Source organism: Mustela erminea, chromosome 18 (genome assembly GCF_009829155.1).
Source record: "Mustela erminea isolate mMusErm1 chromosome 18, mMusErm1.Pri, whole genome shotgun sequence".
Taxonomy (NCBI): Eukaryota; Metazoa; Chordata; class Mammalia; order Carnivora; family Mustelidae; genus Mustela; species Mustela erminea.
The window spans coordinates 59757580-59770472 of record NC_045631.1 but is presented as its reverse complement, the minus strand read 5'-3'; the positions used below and the strand labels follow the sequence as shown (position 1 = coordinate 59770472).

Below are 12893 nucleotides of genomic sequence, written 5' to 3'. Positions count from 1 at the left end.
GGGGGAGTCAGGGAAACAGATGTTGCTTAATGAGGACAGAGTTTCAACTTGAAAAACCTCTGGGATGGAAGGTGGCGACCCAGCCACGCGAGCAGGCCAGATCCCACTGAAGTCCACACAGAAACCCATCAGGAGGGCAACTCAGAGGATGTGTGTATTTTGCCACGCAAAAAACTACACGAGGATGTAAGCACTTTTTCCAGCTTCGCTGAGATATCACTGACATCTAACATCGTAATGTAACATAACGTGTACAATGTGTTGACTTGATGCACTTCCCTGAAGGATTAGTTAGCACTAACACCATGTCACGTGACCAGGACTCCTCTCATGCTAACAACATGTAAGATCTCCTCTCTCTGCAACCTGGGAGTCTATCATACAGTATCACTATCGATAGTCACCACACTGTGTCTTGGGGTCCCAGAACTTCCTCATCTTCTAGCTGGAAATTTGTACAATGACCAACATCTCCCGATTTCCCCCAGCAGCTTCTGTCCTACTGTGTTTCTAGAAATTTGACTTTTTTTGATTCCACGCAAATGCTATTGTATATATCATATTCCCGTGTGTGTGCAAGTGTATGTGTGCGGGTCTCACATCTCTGTTACCCATTCATCGGTCAACAGGCACTCGGTGGTTTTTGTGTCTTGGCTATTATGAAGAATGCTGCAGTGATCATGGGGTTGCACATGTGCCTTTGAGATGCCAATTCCATTTCCTTGGGATACATGTCCACAGGAGGGACCTCTGGTTCAAAAGGGTGTTGCACTGTTAACTTTTCCTCCATACTGTTTTCCATACTCCTCCATATTCCTCCATACTGTTTTCCATACTGGCAGCAATGATGTATGAACTAAGTGTTTTGATGAGCTACTAAGTGAATGCTTCAGATCGAACAGTCCAAAGGAGCCCAGTGAAGGTCTTTAAATCATACAGATTCTGTGACATTGTACAGGAGACCCCCGATGATGACCACTGGAAAATCAATAAAGCTGGGGTGCCTGGGTGGCTCAGTGCTTAAAGCCTCTGCCTTTGGCTCAGGTCATGATCCCGGGTCCTGGTATTGAGCCCCGCATCGGGCTTTCTCTCTGCTCAACGGGGAGCCTGCTTCCCTTCCTCTCTCTCTACCTGCCTCTCTGCATACTTGTAATCTCTGTCTGCAAATAAATAAAATCTTTAAAAGAATTTTAAAAAGAAAAAAAAACAATAAAGCAAGGCACACAGAAGTCCCAGGAGTACGAGGACCCCATGGATGAAGGTTCACAGCACAGTAAAGGCCACGTATGCCTAAAAAGGACGATCTTTAAGACCAAGGCTGGTGTTTGCCATTCCCCACTGTTAACAACTTAATTTCTTCCAGACGGTTTGTATGCCACTGAAGAGTCCTTAAAATGTATGCAATGATATAAGAAATCTTCTTTTTCCTTGATATAAGTAATCTTAACTGGGCTTTAACTTCTAAAGGTTCCAGTAATAGTGAAGGAGCAATAATTTAATTTACTTTAATCCCTAACAACCAGCAGCAGTGTACTGGGTTGCTGGAGGGGTGGGGGCAGGTGAGACCTGGAATCCTTTCTCTGACCCTGACGGGCCAGGGGGTGGGGGGACGCTGTGCTTGCCACTGAGTAGAAGTATTCCTCTTTTTCAAATTTTTATTTCATTTGTGTACTTAGGTTTGATTTACCATTGCTCATTTGTGGATTGTGCATTCTGCGTCTCCTCTAAGAAAGCTTGGCTCACCTGGAGACTGGTACTTCCCTACCCCAAGACTGGCACGTACCACGGGCCGAGCCTTTGACCGGGCAGGCCTGCCTTCAAGGATTGAGCTCGGGGAAAGAATTGGACAGGGAAGCAACAAGGATGCTCGTGGAAGCATGCGTGCTTACAAAGTCAGAAATAACCTTCCCAGTCCTTGCTTAAGTAAAAGTAAATTCTGATGAGTAAGCAGTCATTACAATAATGTAGCTGTGCGTTTACTGACATGGAGTCGCTCACAAAATACTGTGAGGTGAAAAAAAGCCTGTTTGGAAAACAGAATAAGGAGCCAATCATTTGGGGGCGCCTGGGTGGCTCAGTGGGTAAAAGCCTCTGCCTTCAGCTCAGGTCATGATCTCAGGGTCCCGGGATCGAGCCCCACATCGGGCTCTCTGCTCGGCAGGGAGCCTGCCTCCTCCTCTCTCTCTCTGCCTGCCTCTCTGCCTACTTGTGATCTCTCTCTGTCAAATAAATAAATAAAATCTTAAAAAAAAAAAAAAAGAGCCAATCATTTGTCACTGTTATCTAGCATGTCACATGCCCGCAAAGCTGTGTTTGGACAAAATCCTAGAAATGTGCATGCCAAAGTGTTAGCAACAACGATTATCTCTGGGAATTCAGGCTTGGTTTTTTGTTTTTGTTTTTGTTTTTTTAATACTCTTTGTTACATTTCTTGTATGTTTAAAGTTTGTTAAAGAAGTTATTTTAAAAAAGACTGCTAGAAGTGGAAATGTGTGCACCCAGAGGGCCGCTGGAGATCCCCGAAGCATGGCTGTGATTCCAAGATTTACAGACGGAAGTGCAGACGAACTGTAGATCTGCAACTTACCAATCTAGCATTCTTTCCCGAAACTCAGAGAAGGAGATTCCTTCCAGGGCCGCCCAGGTGTCCTCAGGCTGCATCCTGGGGTCCTTTCCTTGGGGCGCTGGCGCCAGGCAGTGGTGCAGGACCGGCAGGGTGAGCACCCAGAGGTCCATTCTTGCCTCCATGCACCGTTGGCACAGATTGACCAGGAACTCTCGCCAGCTGTGAAGGGAGCAGAGAGCCCGCCGTGGGCTGGGATGGCCAGTGTCCTGCCCCCTACGCTCTGACAGCTCCTCACACAGAGGAGGTAAGGAGCACTCAGGGTGGCTGAAAGGAGTGACTAGCCCCAGGAAAAACCTGGTTGCATGGGACATGAGGGCGCCCTTGGCACCCTGCAAAGCGTCGGGCCCTGGACAGGCCTTCTGTGCAGACCCACAGCAGATGTCCATCCCCTTGACAGCTGAGGTTCACGGGCTATGTGACCTGTGAGCCCAGGCCCTCTGGCGACAGTAGGCCCAGATACAAAGCCACTTTGCCCACGCAAGGGGAAGCCTGTCAACCACACACGGCACACTGCCTTCCGTCACAAAACAAGAATGCTTGCCGCTTCTCGGAAACCCTCAAAACACTCTCACAAACCTCGTACATTTGCTGCCAGTTCCTCTCCCTTAAAAAAATGTAGTTTTGCACTCAGTGTTTCAAGTTTGTAAAACCAAGAGACAGATGTCCCAATAAGACTCACTGCTCAGGGAAGGCTGCCTCCTACTGCCCTCCAGTTCTGTTCACACAGCTCCTGAAAACGGCGTAGGAAGGGCCTGAAATCATGGGGTGCTGAGCGGGGCCCCTCCACTCAAACGACAGAGGCTCCTCGGGGCAGGCTGGTGACCCGCGAGGCCCAGGGAGAGCACCCCCCACATGCATCCTCGGGCGTGCCTCACTGAGCCCTCACAGCCCATCTTCAAACCCCAACCCCCGTAACCTTGCACACACAGGGTGATATGGGACATTTTCAAGTTTTGGTGCTTGTGGGCAGGGCTCCTGGGCTCCCAGAAAAGCAAAAGTTTGACATTTACAAAGGTGAAAATGACTTCAACCATGGGCTCTATTTCTGCCAGGAGCACACACAGTGTGTCTGCTTCATTAAAAATAAATAAATAAAAACCAAAAAGGAGCATTCCAAACAGAAAGATAAGAAAAGAGAAAACAGGGACGCCTGGGTGGCTCAGTTGGTTAAGGCCCTGCTCAGGTCATGATCCCAGGGTCCTGGGATCAAGTCCCACTTTGGGCTCCTTGCTCGGCAGGGAGCCTGCTTCTCTCACTGCCTCTGCCTGCCTCTCTGCCTGCTTGTGTGTACTTTCTCTCTCTTTATCTCTGGCAAATAAATAAAATCTTTAAAAAAAAAAAAAAAGAGAGAAAACATGTCCTGGTTCCCACAAGATTAAAGTATTATACATACTAAACACATAAGGAAAAGTCTGTAACTTTCTGAATGTCCGTCTCGATGATCTGTAACTCCTTCCACAAAGAGCACACATCACCCTGCACCACGTGTTCCCTCCCTGGAGCGTGTGTGCTCCTCTTCGTGGATCCCAGTTTTCCGCTTTAACTTGGGCTCAAATAAAATATTTTCCTGTTTCATTCTTCTTTTTTTAAGATCTCATTTTTCTGTGACGTGCTTGGCTGGTTGGGTCAGTGGAGTGTGCAACTTTGATCTTAGGGTCGTGAGTTGGCAGCCCACATTGGGCGTGGAGCTTACTTAAGAAAAAAAAGAAAACTAATAAAAAAATCAATTAGGGGTGCCTGGGTGGCTCAGTGGGTTAAAGCCTCTGCCTTCGGCTCAAGTCATGATCCCAGGGTCCTGGGATGGAGCCCCACCATCGGGCTCTCGGCCCCGCAGGGAGTCTGCTTCCCCCTCTCTCTGCCGGCCTCTCTGCCTACTTGTGATCTCTCTGTCAAATAAATAAATAAATCTTTTTTAAAAAATCAATTATTTTTGAGTCATCTCTACGCCCACGTGGGGCTCCAACTTACAGCCCCGAGATCAAGAGTCGCCCGCTCCACCGGCTAAGCCACCTAGGTGTCCCACTTCCTTTATTTATTTTATAAAAAATGTTTTCTTCATTTTGGGTCACCAGGGACAAGGCATGGTGCAGCATAAAGCTTCTCAAAAGCAGGCTATTCGACAGAAGAGTAATAAAAGTAAAAACAAAACATATGCTAGGAAGAAGGCCAGCAAGGCCAACACTGACACGGCAGACAAGGGAAACCACGAGCAGCTTTACTTCCAGCACATCTGCATCCGACCCACGACCAACACTCATTTGTAGAATCAGATCACTCTTAGAAACAGCTATAGGGGCACCTGGGGGGCTCAGCGGGTTAAAGCCTCTGCCTTCGGCTCAGGTCATGATCTCAGGGTCCTGGGATCGAGCCCCTCATCGGGCTCTCTGCTCAGCGGGGAGCCTGCTTCCCTCTCTCTCTCTGCCTGCCTCTCTGCCTGCTTGTGGTCTCTGTCAAATAAATAAAATCTTTTTTTAAAAAATTTAAAAAATAAACAGCTATAAAATCATTTGACACACACACAATACCTCTGACATGTTCCAAAGATGTGGCTTAGGTCACTGTCAAGGTCTCCTGGCGAGCGCGCGTGGGAGGAAAGAAGACTACAGAGGATCTCCAGGTCATTCTTCAATAAGGGTATGTCAAACTTTTCCACAGCAAAAAGGAGGATCAGGCCCATTCTCAATTTACTCTTTACTGGGCTGTCTTCAAGCAGAGGGTCCCCACTTCTTTCCAGAAACGGTGCCGCCTGCTTTTTCAAATACTCCCACAGGTTTCTCTTCACCTGATCCCAGAAGAGAAGACAGAACCACGGACTTGAAGCCAGCAGGGGTGCGAGAGGGGCCCCTTCATGGCCCTCAGTGCCCTGTTAGCTGGGCAAGGGACCAAGGCCCCCAAGAGGCAGAGACGGCTCCATGGAGGGGCGCCCCACTGCCCTGCCTCCCCAGCTAACCCCGAACACCCCCCACTTCCCAGGTCTCTGCTGGGAGACGCCACCAATGGTGCAGTCCAGAAACTCTGCCTGGTGGAGGGGCCCCTCATGCTTGGAGGGCCCAACTGCCATCTCAAAAATGGCCCCAGGCTCCTCTCCACACTGCCAGGGCCATCCGGCAATGTAGGCAGAGATGACAAAGGAAGGCTCCACCTGTTCCTTCCACTCTGCCAAGAGGCCAGGTGGGGTGAGGGGGTGGGGCCGGGAAAGGACGTGGTTGGGGGTAGGGGGGCCAGGAGAGGAGGTGGGCAGGGTGGGGCCCAGATAACGAGGTGCCGGTCAGGGAGGGAAGAAAGAAAACCAGTAGGACAGAGACTCCACAAGCAGCAGAGCCTGGACCATTGTGAGGGTGAGGTCTGCCCCCGTCTGCTCCCCAGGGATCCCCTGGCCGGTAGGAAGTGGGGTGATGCCGACTGCACAGAAAGAGAGGGGAGGGGCGTACACCCTGACACCCAGTACCTCCTTCTCCTCGTACTGCAGAGAGTGCCAGGGCTGTGCGTGGCCCTCGTAGATCATGGGCACTTTCACGACACAGTAGAACTGCTGGAGCTGGGTGAAAAAGCTCTTCAGGTTGGTGGCGCTCCAGGGCTGCAGAATGCTGAAGATGCCGTCCAGCATGATGGTGGCCGCCATCTGCTTGCCCTTCACCAGGTCCTTCCTTATCCCGTCCGTGAAGGAACTCACCATCCTCTGAAACATCCCCGGGCTCTTCATACGGACCACATCGTCGTACTGGTGCCAGTCTAAGAGTGAGGAGAGGAAAACACCCCACTGCAGGCCATCCGAACGCAGTGACCTAGACACCGCCTCCAGGAGGCCGACAACCCGAAGGCAGGAGGCAGAGGAAGGGAAGGAACTGAACTCATCTGGGCCACGGTCCCGCCAGCGGAGGGACAATGCAGGAGCCGCTGTGTTTAGGACACGGTCCCTTGCCGCCCCACAGCGATGAGAGGGGGACCCAAGGTCCCGTGATCCGGCTGGCGTGAAAATATTCGTAACGTGTCTGCACTAAACCAGACGGCTCAGCACACTTGGTATATGGGATCATTAGAAAACGATCGCACAGAGGTTAAGAATTCTATCCCGAAACCGCTCTCACTAACAGTTACGCACCCCACATGGCTGAATTACTAGACCCAAAGGCTAGTTTCCTCTGTGCTGGGAGCTGGGACGCCCACTCCACGCGGGACAGACAAGACAGAGCCCTTGATGCAGGGCAAGGGCTGAGTCCACCCCTGCTCTTCGGACGAGGTGCAAAGGTACGAGTGTGGATTAGAAAACCCAACAAAACCAGTTGCAAAATAATCAGAAGACCAGGGGTCAGTAAGACGGCCAGAGGCAACATGAACACATGAACTCAGCCACGACGATCAGGACGGGCACGTGTCTGGAAGAGCAGGTCCCCCGCATCCCGCTGTCGGCACCGAGGTCCCCACTCACCCACCTCTGCTCCACCCCAGCCTGGCCAGAACTTGAAATTACTGTTGGGAATTACTGCTTTTCCTACTCTCTGTGCCCGGCCTCCAGGCGCCCACGTGAGCTGCTGGCCTGGCCAGGCCCACATCCCAGAGGAAGAGGGAGTGCCACCCAGGTCACCTGGGCAGAGGACACCTTTGACACCAGGATGGGGGAGAGGGGGCCATCAGAGGTTTTGGTCTCTCAGAATCTACCAGAAGAAAAGAAATAACATGTTTAAGTTTCCAACCCACTAGAGAAAACGAAAGAGAAAGAAATTCTGCAACTTAGAAAAAATACCCAAAAGAGGACATGAAAACAAGGTGAACAGAAAAGACAAGTCAAGATGGCCAAATTCTGTCCTCCAGCCGCAGTCAGGATGAACGCGGGCAGGCCAAGTGCGTCCACTAAGGACAGTCAGACTGAATGAAAAACCACGACAGAAAATAAACCAATGAGGAGCACCTGGGTGGCTCAGTGGGTTAAAGCCTCTGCCTTCGGCTCCGGTCATGATCCCAGGGTTGTGGGATCGAGCCCCACGGATCGAGCAGGGCTCTCTGCTCAGCGGGGAGCCTGCTTCCCTCTTTCTCTGCCTGCTTGTCTGCCTACTTGTGATCGCTGTCTGTCAAATAAATAAATAAAATCTTAAAAAAAGAAAGAAAGAAAGGAAACAAACCAACGAAAGCCCAGTGAAACCGGTGGCCGCAGAGGCAGGCCCCAGAGCGAGGGCCGAGCAGAGACGAAGGCGGAGGTGGAGAAGCAGAAGCCGGTGGTGCAGACAGCAGGCACGCCCCCCGGTTCCAGGCAGAAGAGCACCGGCACGTGGCAGAGGGACTGTGGAGGGACAGTGGAGGGACAGCACAGAGACGGCAGAGGGACCGTGGAGGGCTGTGGAAGGACCGTAGAAGGACCACGGAGGGCCGTGGAGGAACAGTGAGGGACCACAGAGGGACAGAGGAAGAGGACACGGAAGGACAACGCTCAGGCCCCCCCAGGCGCGCGGCCATGGTCTGGGTCTCTCAGAGTGCGGGGCTACAGCCGGAAGCCCCCACTCCGGCGGCCTGGCCACTGCCACTCACGCTATGCGGGGATGCGTAGAGGGAGGAAAGGGGACAGCCACCCCTGCCCGTACCGTGCTGGGAACCAGGTGACCTGCAGTTATTTCAGGTGCTATAGAGGAGCCGCCGCAGCATGGGACAGAGCGGACACGAAGCCCCTGCCATCACCCGGTTCCCGGCACCTTCCACGCCCCTTCCCCAACCGTCTGTAGCGATGACAATGACCTCTGAGGAGAGCCTGCCAAGGCCTCCCCACAAGCTGTCCCGCAGGTCACCAGGCCTCACCTCCATCCCGCTCTCACACTCCCGCAGCCCCAGGTCCGGACCGCCACCCTGCATTGAAGGCCCGCGGCGCTCGGGGCCGGGCAGCAGCAGGGAGCAGCGCCGGGCTACACTCGGGAGCTGACAGACACGCCAGCCTTTCGAGAATAGACTTGACTATCAAACGGGCTTCATCTACTAGATACATGAGGGTCCGCGCGCCCCCAGCTCGCTGCCTAGTCTGGCTCAGCCCACGGGGCACAGACCGGGCACCAGGCCACAGAGAAGGTCCTCGCACATTCCCAAAGCAGAAGCCACGGAGATCATGTGTAAGTGGAACACATACCGCACACGCCACACAGGCCACACACACCGATGTGCCAACGTGCACACCACACACGCCGTGTCCCCACACACACGCCCATACTCCACACGCACCGTGTTCACACACACGCCACATTCATCAACACACCATGTTTACACACATACAATGTTCTCACACACACACACACACACACACTACATACAACGAGAAGAAAACAGAGCAAAGCAAAAGCAGGAAAGACAAGACAAGGAAGCAATCGCACATGAACAGGAGAAAGGAGGCGAGCAGAGCGTGGCCAGGACGCAAGCAGCAGGGCCGTGGGCGCGGGCGGGGGTCGACCCACAGTCTCCGGGGCAGGGGGCGGGCGCCCACAGCTCCAGCCTCGTCCTCCCGCCCTGAGCCTTCTTGCCAGAGCCCTGCGGCCCCTCCGCCCAGCCTCTCACCGCCTCACCCCCGGCGGCTTCACCCTCTCTGCCTGTGAGTCAAAGTCCTTTTCCTGGTTTCCCCTGGGAAGTGAGCGGTTCCATTACACTGATCAAAAACGGGCTTCTGAACTTGGGTTTCTTCAATGCAGAGCTGGAGGCCAGGGGCCAGGGCCCAGGGGCATGGGCAAGGGCAGTGCCGGCCCAGAGTTCCCACGGGGACCCCCGCTCTGCAGAGGACTGGCCACTTTGGGAGGCCCAGCGTCGGCACGCCTGAGCCCGGGCCAGGGGCCCCGCTGGCGACTCACCTCCTGCGCCCAGAAGCTCCGCCTTCACCTGCAGACAGCGGTTGACGTGCTCGTGGCTCTGCTGAGGCTTGTAGATGTACTCGTAGTCGCTGCTCTTGCCCTTCACGACAACATACTTGTACGGAATGGCTTTATTCAGGTGCTGCCGGGAAAGGACGGCGCTGCCTTCCACGAGGAACCCGTTCTCGTACAGGTCTCTGAAACCACAGGACACCGGCCGGTGATCCAAAACACATTCCTAGCTTGAACATTTTACCACTCCTCAAACAGCCTGGAGCAAACCCAGGGCTAGAAATCACCGCTGACCAGAGGATGCTTCTAGAATGAGACACAGTTTGCCGACGGAACCAACACTAAGCGGGCCACGGTGACATGCGGCACAGAAGTGCAGCCGAGGGAGTACCTGTTCGGAGCCGTCGTCTTCCAAAGCGTGAGAATGTCAGCAACGTGAAAAAAATCATGATTTCAATGTATTTCGAAGACTGGCTATTCCGTGCCTTCCCCGACAGTGCCCACCAGCCCTGGCACACTCACTTGGTGCAGTGCATCTCACAGACGTGGAGACCCCACTTGGGTTTCCCAAACTCTTCTCCCCCCTTGACAAACACTTGGTGCACGTTGGGGTCAAAGCTGACGTCCCTGGAAATGATTGCGTGGAAGAACACCGTGATCCTTTCCTGGAAACTCAGTGGGCTGGAGGAAAGCATGAAAGGAAACACAGATTAGATCTAGATCGGCTGCTCCCTGCACACACACACATGCACACTCACACACCATACGTGCACAACAGTGCCTCTGTTTCTTGACTGTGCACACACACCCCGGCGGAGGGCAACAGAGTCCACGCTTCGGACAGACCCATGCCATGTGGGTCCTGCTGGGTGCCCCCTCACGGCGGAGGAGGGGGTGGGCTTCTACTCACAGGGTGGGGGGCCATCTCTGTCCCGCTCTGAAGGCCTGGGGGCTGTGGCGGGAGGGGACAGAAAGCACTCTGGGACATGCCAGCCTCTCCCCTGAGATCCATAAGGCTCATGTGGCCTTGGGGGACCCTGGGGGCTGTATGCTGGAGCATATCACCAGCAAGGAATGGGGACACGTGGCTCCCCCACCGCCCACCTCCTCAGCAGTTCCCCCATTTCCCCAAAAGAGTCACCAAGAAGGGCAGCCTGGGAATCTGTCTCCTGCCCCAGCAGGGATGAGGTGGGGGAGCCTGGGAGGCTGTGCCTGCGTCCCTGGGGCAGGTTGCATCCTTGACCCCAGGTGCCAGGGCTCACACCTACCTCTCCTTCACGTCACATGCTCCGGCTTTGCGGTTCTGTTGCTCCTTCTCCTTTTTCACCGCGGCCGCACAATCCTTGTCACTCTTTTCCGGCTTCTTCGGAGCCCCTGTCTTGGCCTTATCACTTCCACCTGCTTTGTCTCCAGCAACGGCCACCTTCTCCTTGGTTTCAGCTTCCTGGAACAAGTAACCAAGCCCATTTGCCCCCTCCAGTCAATGCTTGTCACAGCAGCCAGAGTGGTCATGTCCCTTCCCTGCTCAGAACCTTCCATTGCCCTCTGACCCACCTGCTATAGACCCCAAGAACCCCTCTGCAACCCTCTTCCCCTCACTTGCTCCTGGGGTCACTGGTTTCCTTACTGTTCCCAGTACAAGTCTGCCACAGTCTGCCACAGGGCCTTTGCACTTGCCATTGTTGCCTGGGGTGTGTCCCCAGAGAACTGCATGGCTTGCCCCTCACGCTTGCAGATCTCTGCTCCACCAGCACTTCCTTGAGGAGACCCTGCCTGGCGACGCTCTCTCAGCACCCACCTTGGCTCCCTCCCCCAGCACCCTGCTTTTCCATGTGGCCCTCCCTGTGCCTAACTTCGCTTTCTGTCTTTTCCCCTACAGAATGTGGGCCATGATGGCAGGAGTCAGGTCTCCTTCGTGGCTGCATCCCCAGCACCCAAAAGGGAATCACTGAATGACTGAACGAAGGATGAACTTTAGAAGGAACAAGGCCCAAAGGAGCAGATGGTGGGACAGACAGCAGGACGTGGCTTCCAAGACAAGATGCCTTCCTACCTGGCGGAGCTCTGGGGAAGCAGAGGAGCTTGCGGGCGGCTGTTTCGTTTTCTGAGTCTTGGCTTTTGCTTTTTCCCCAGCGCCTCCCACGGGCTTAGCGGGTTGGGCTGCAGCAGCGGTTTCCTGGAAGAGACAAAGACCCCAGACGTCAGGACCCAGGCAACAACTTGACGGGAACAGGTCAGCGCTGCTACCAGCCCAGCGAGAGGGACCAGTGGCTCAGGGAGGGGTGTCATCCCGGGGAGCAAGGCCCAGGGGTGCCCTTCCTGGGCAGGGAGGCAGCAGCAGAGCTGCTTGGCCACAGCCAGCGGTCCAGGCACAGTGGACCCGTTCATCACTTCCCGACAACTCACCCCAGAGGCGTGAGCCCCGGCCTGCTGCGCGGGGCTCTGTGGTTCCATCCTGGGCTCATATGCCCGCTTGGACTCAGGAGGCAGGATTTCTTGAGCAGCACCTTCCTTCCCAGGAAGGTCTTTGCTGGCAGAGGTGGTTGGACCAGCCCCCTCCTGGTGGGGGGCCCTGCCCTTGGAGGGCTTGGGGGTGTCATGGCCCTTCCCATTCAGGGGGGCACCTCCTCCGGTCTTGTCCCGCGGAGGGCTGCCACCAGTCTTGGCGTGTCCCATGGGCCCTGGGTGGTCACCACCTTCTGGCGGCATCGGGGTGGCGCCCGGGAGCTGGCTCGGCTTGCTGGTCGGAGCACCTTGCGGGGCCCCGCTCTGGGGTAGGGCTGGGTCCTGGAAGCACGAGTTTCCAGGCCAACTGATGCCCCCGGGGACGGAGGCGGCCTCCAGCAAGGAGTCTGGCTCAGCGGAAGCGGAGGCATTCTGGTTCTTTCTCTTCCTCCCTCTCTTCCTTTTGCTCTGAACAGAAGAGACACTCGTTATATTTCCTGGGGTCACTACACTCTCCCAACACTTTCCTCCAATTTCCTTTCAATGTCTTGAGTACTTCAAGCTTGGCCTGACCAAACCCCCTCATCTCTGTCAGATCTACAAGCTCCTTATCCTGGAGAGACGCAAACCGTCGGCGGGGGACAGAGCTGCAGGACAGGCGGCCGAGCAGTGCCGGCCACACCCTTCGTCCCGGCGAATCACAGCCGAGAACCTCCCCGGGGGCTGCCATGGGACATCCCGAAGCGTGCTGCTTCCAAGTTCCAAAGCAGACACGACCCCCCATGTACCACACTCCGACGTCCAATCCTTTTTGGCCAGGAGGACAGGAGAGTGTGAACGGCCCTTTCTAGCCTGGAGAGCCCTGCTCGGCGGCCGGCGCTCCCAGAAACAGCTTGTGGGGAGCAGCGGGAGGAGGCCCCTCTGTGGACCTGGCTGGCACCCGATGCCCTACCGCTCCTGGGATACAGCTCTGGGGCAAGGGAAGAGTGGCC

At 54.8% G+C, this 12893-nt stretch overlaps 1 protein-coding gene across 10 annotated transcripts in view; it reads right to left on the bottom strand.

The window, feature by feature from the left end:
- Positions 1–12893, bottom strand: part of RNF213 (ring finger protein 213) — a 108271-nt gene that overhangs the window by 80036 nt on the left and 15342 nt on the right. For all 10 annotated transcript variants that reach the window (XM_032321986.1, XM_032321989.1, XM_032321984.1 and 7 more), the window contains 8 exons: positions 11863–12369; positions 11510–11632; positions 10725–10900; positions 9979–10137; positions 9445–9641; positions 6075–6358; positions 5152–5408; positions 2588–2785 (listed from right to left, as the gene is read on the bottom strand). In XM_032321986.1, coding sequence (XP_032177877.1) covers positions 2588–2785; positions 5152–5408; positions 6075–6358; positions 9445–9641; positions 9979–10137; positions 10725–10900; positions 11510–11632; positions 11863–12369 — 1901 coding nt within the window. The remainder of the gene's footprint in view (positions 1–2587; positions 2786–5151; positions 5409–6074; positions 6359–9444; positions 9642–9978; positions 10138–10724; positions 10901–11509; positions 11633–11862; positions 12370–12893) is intronic.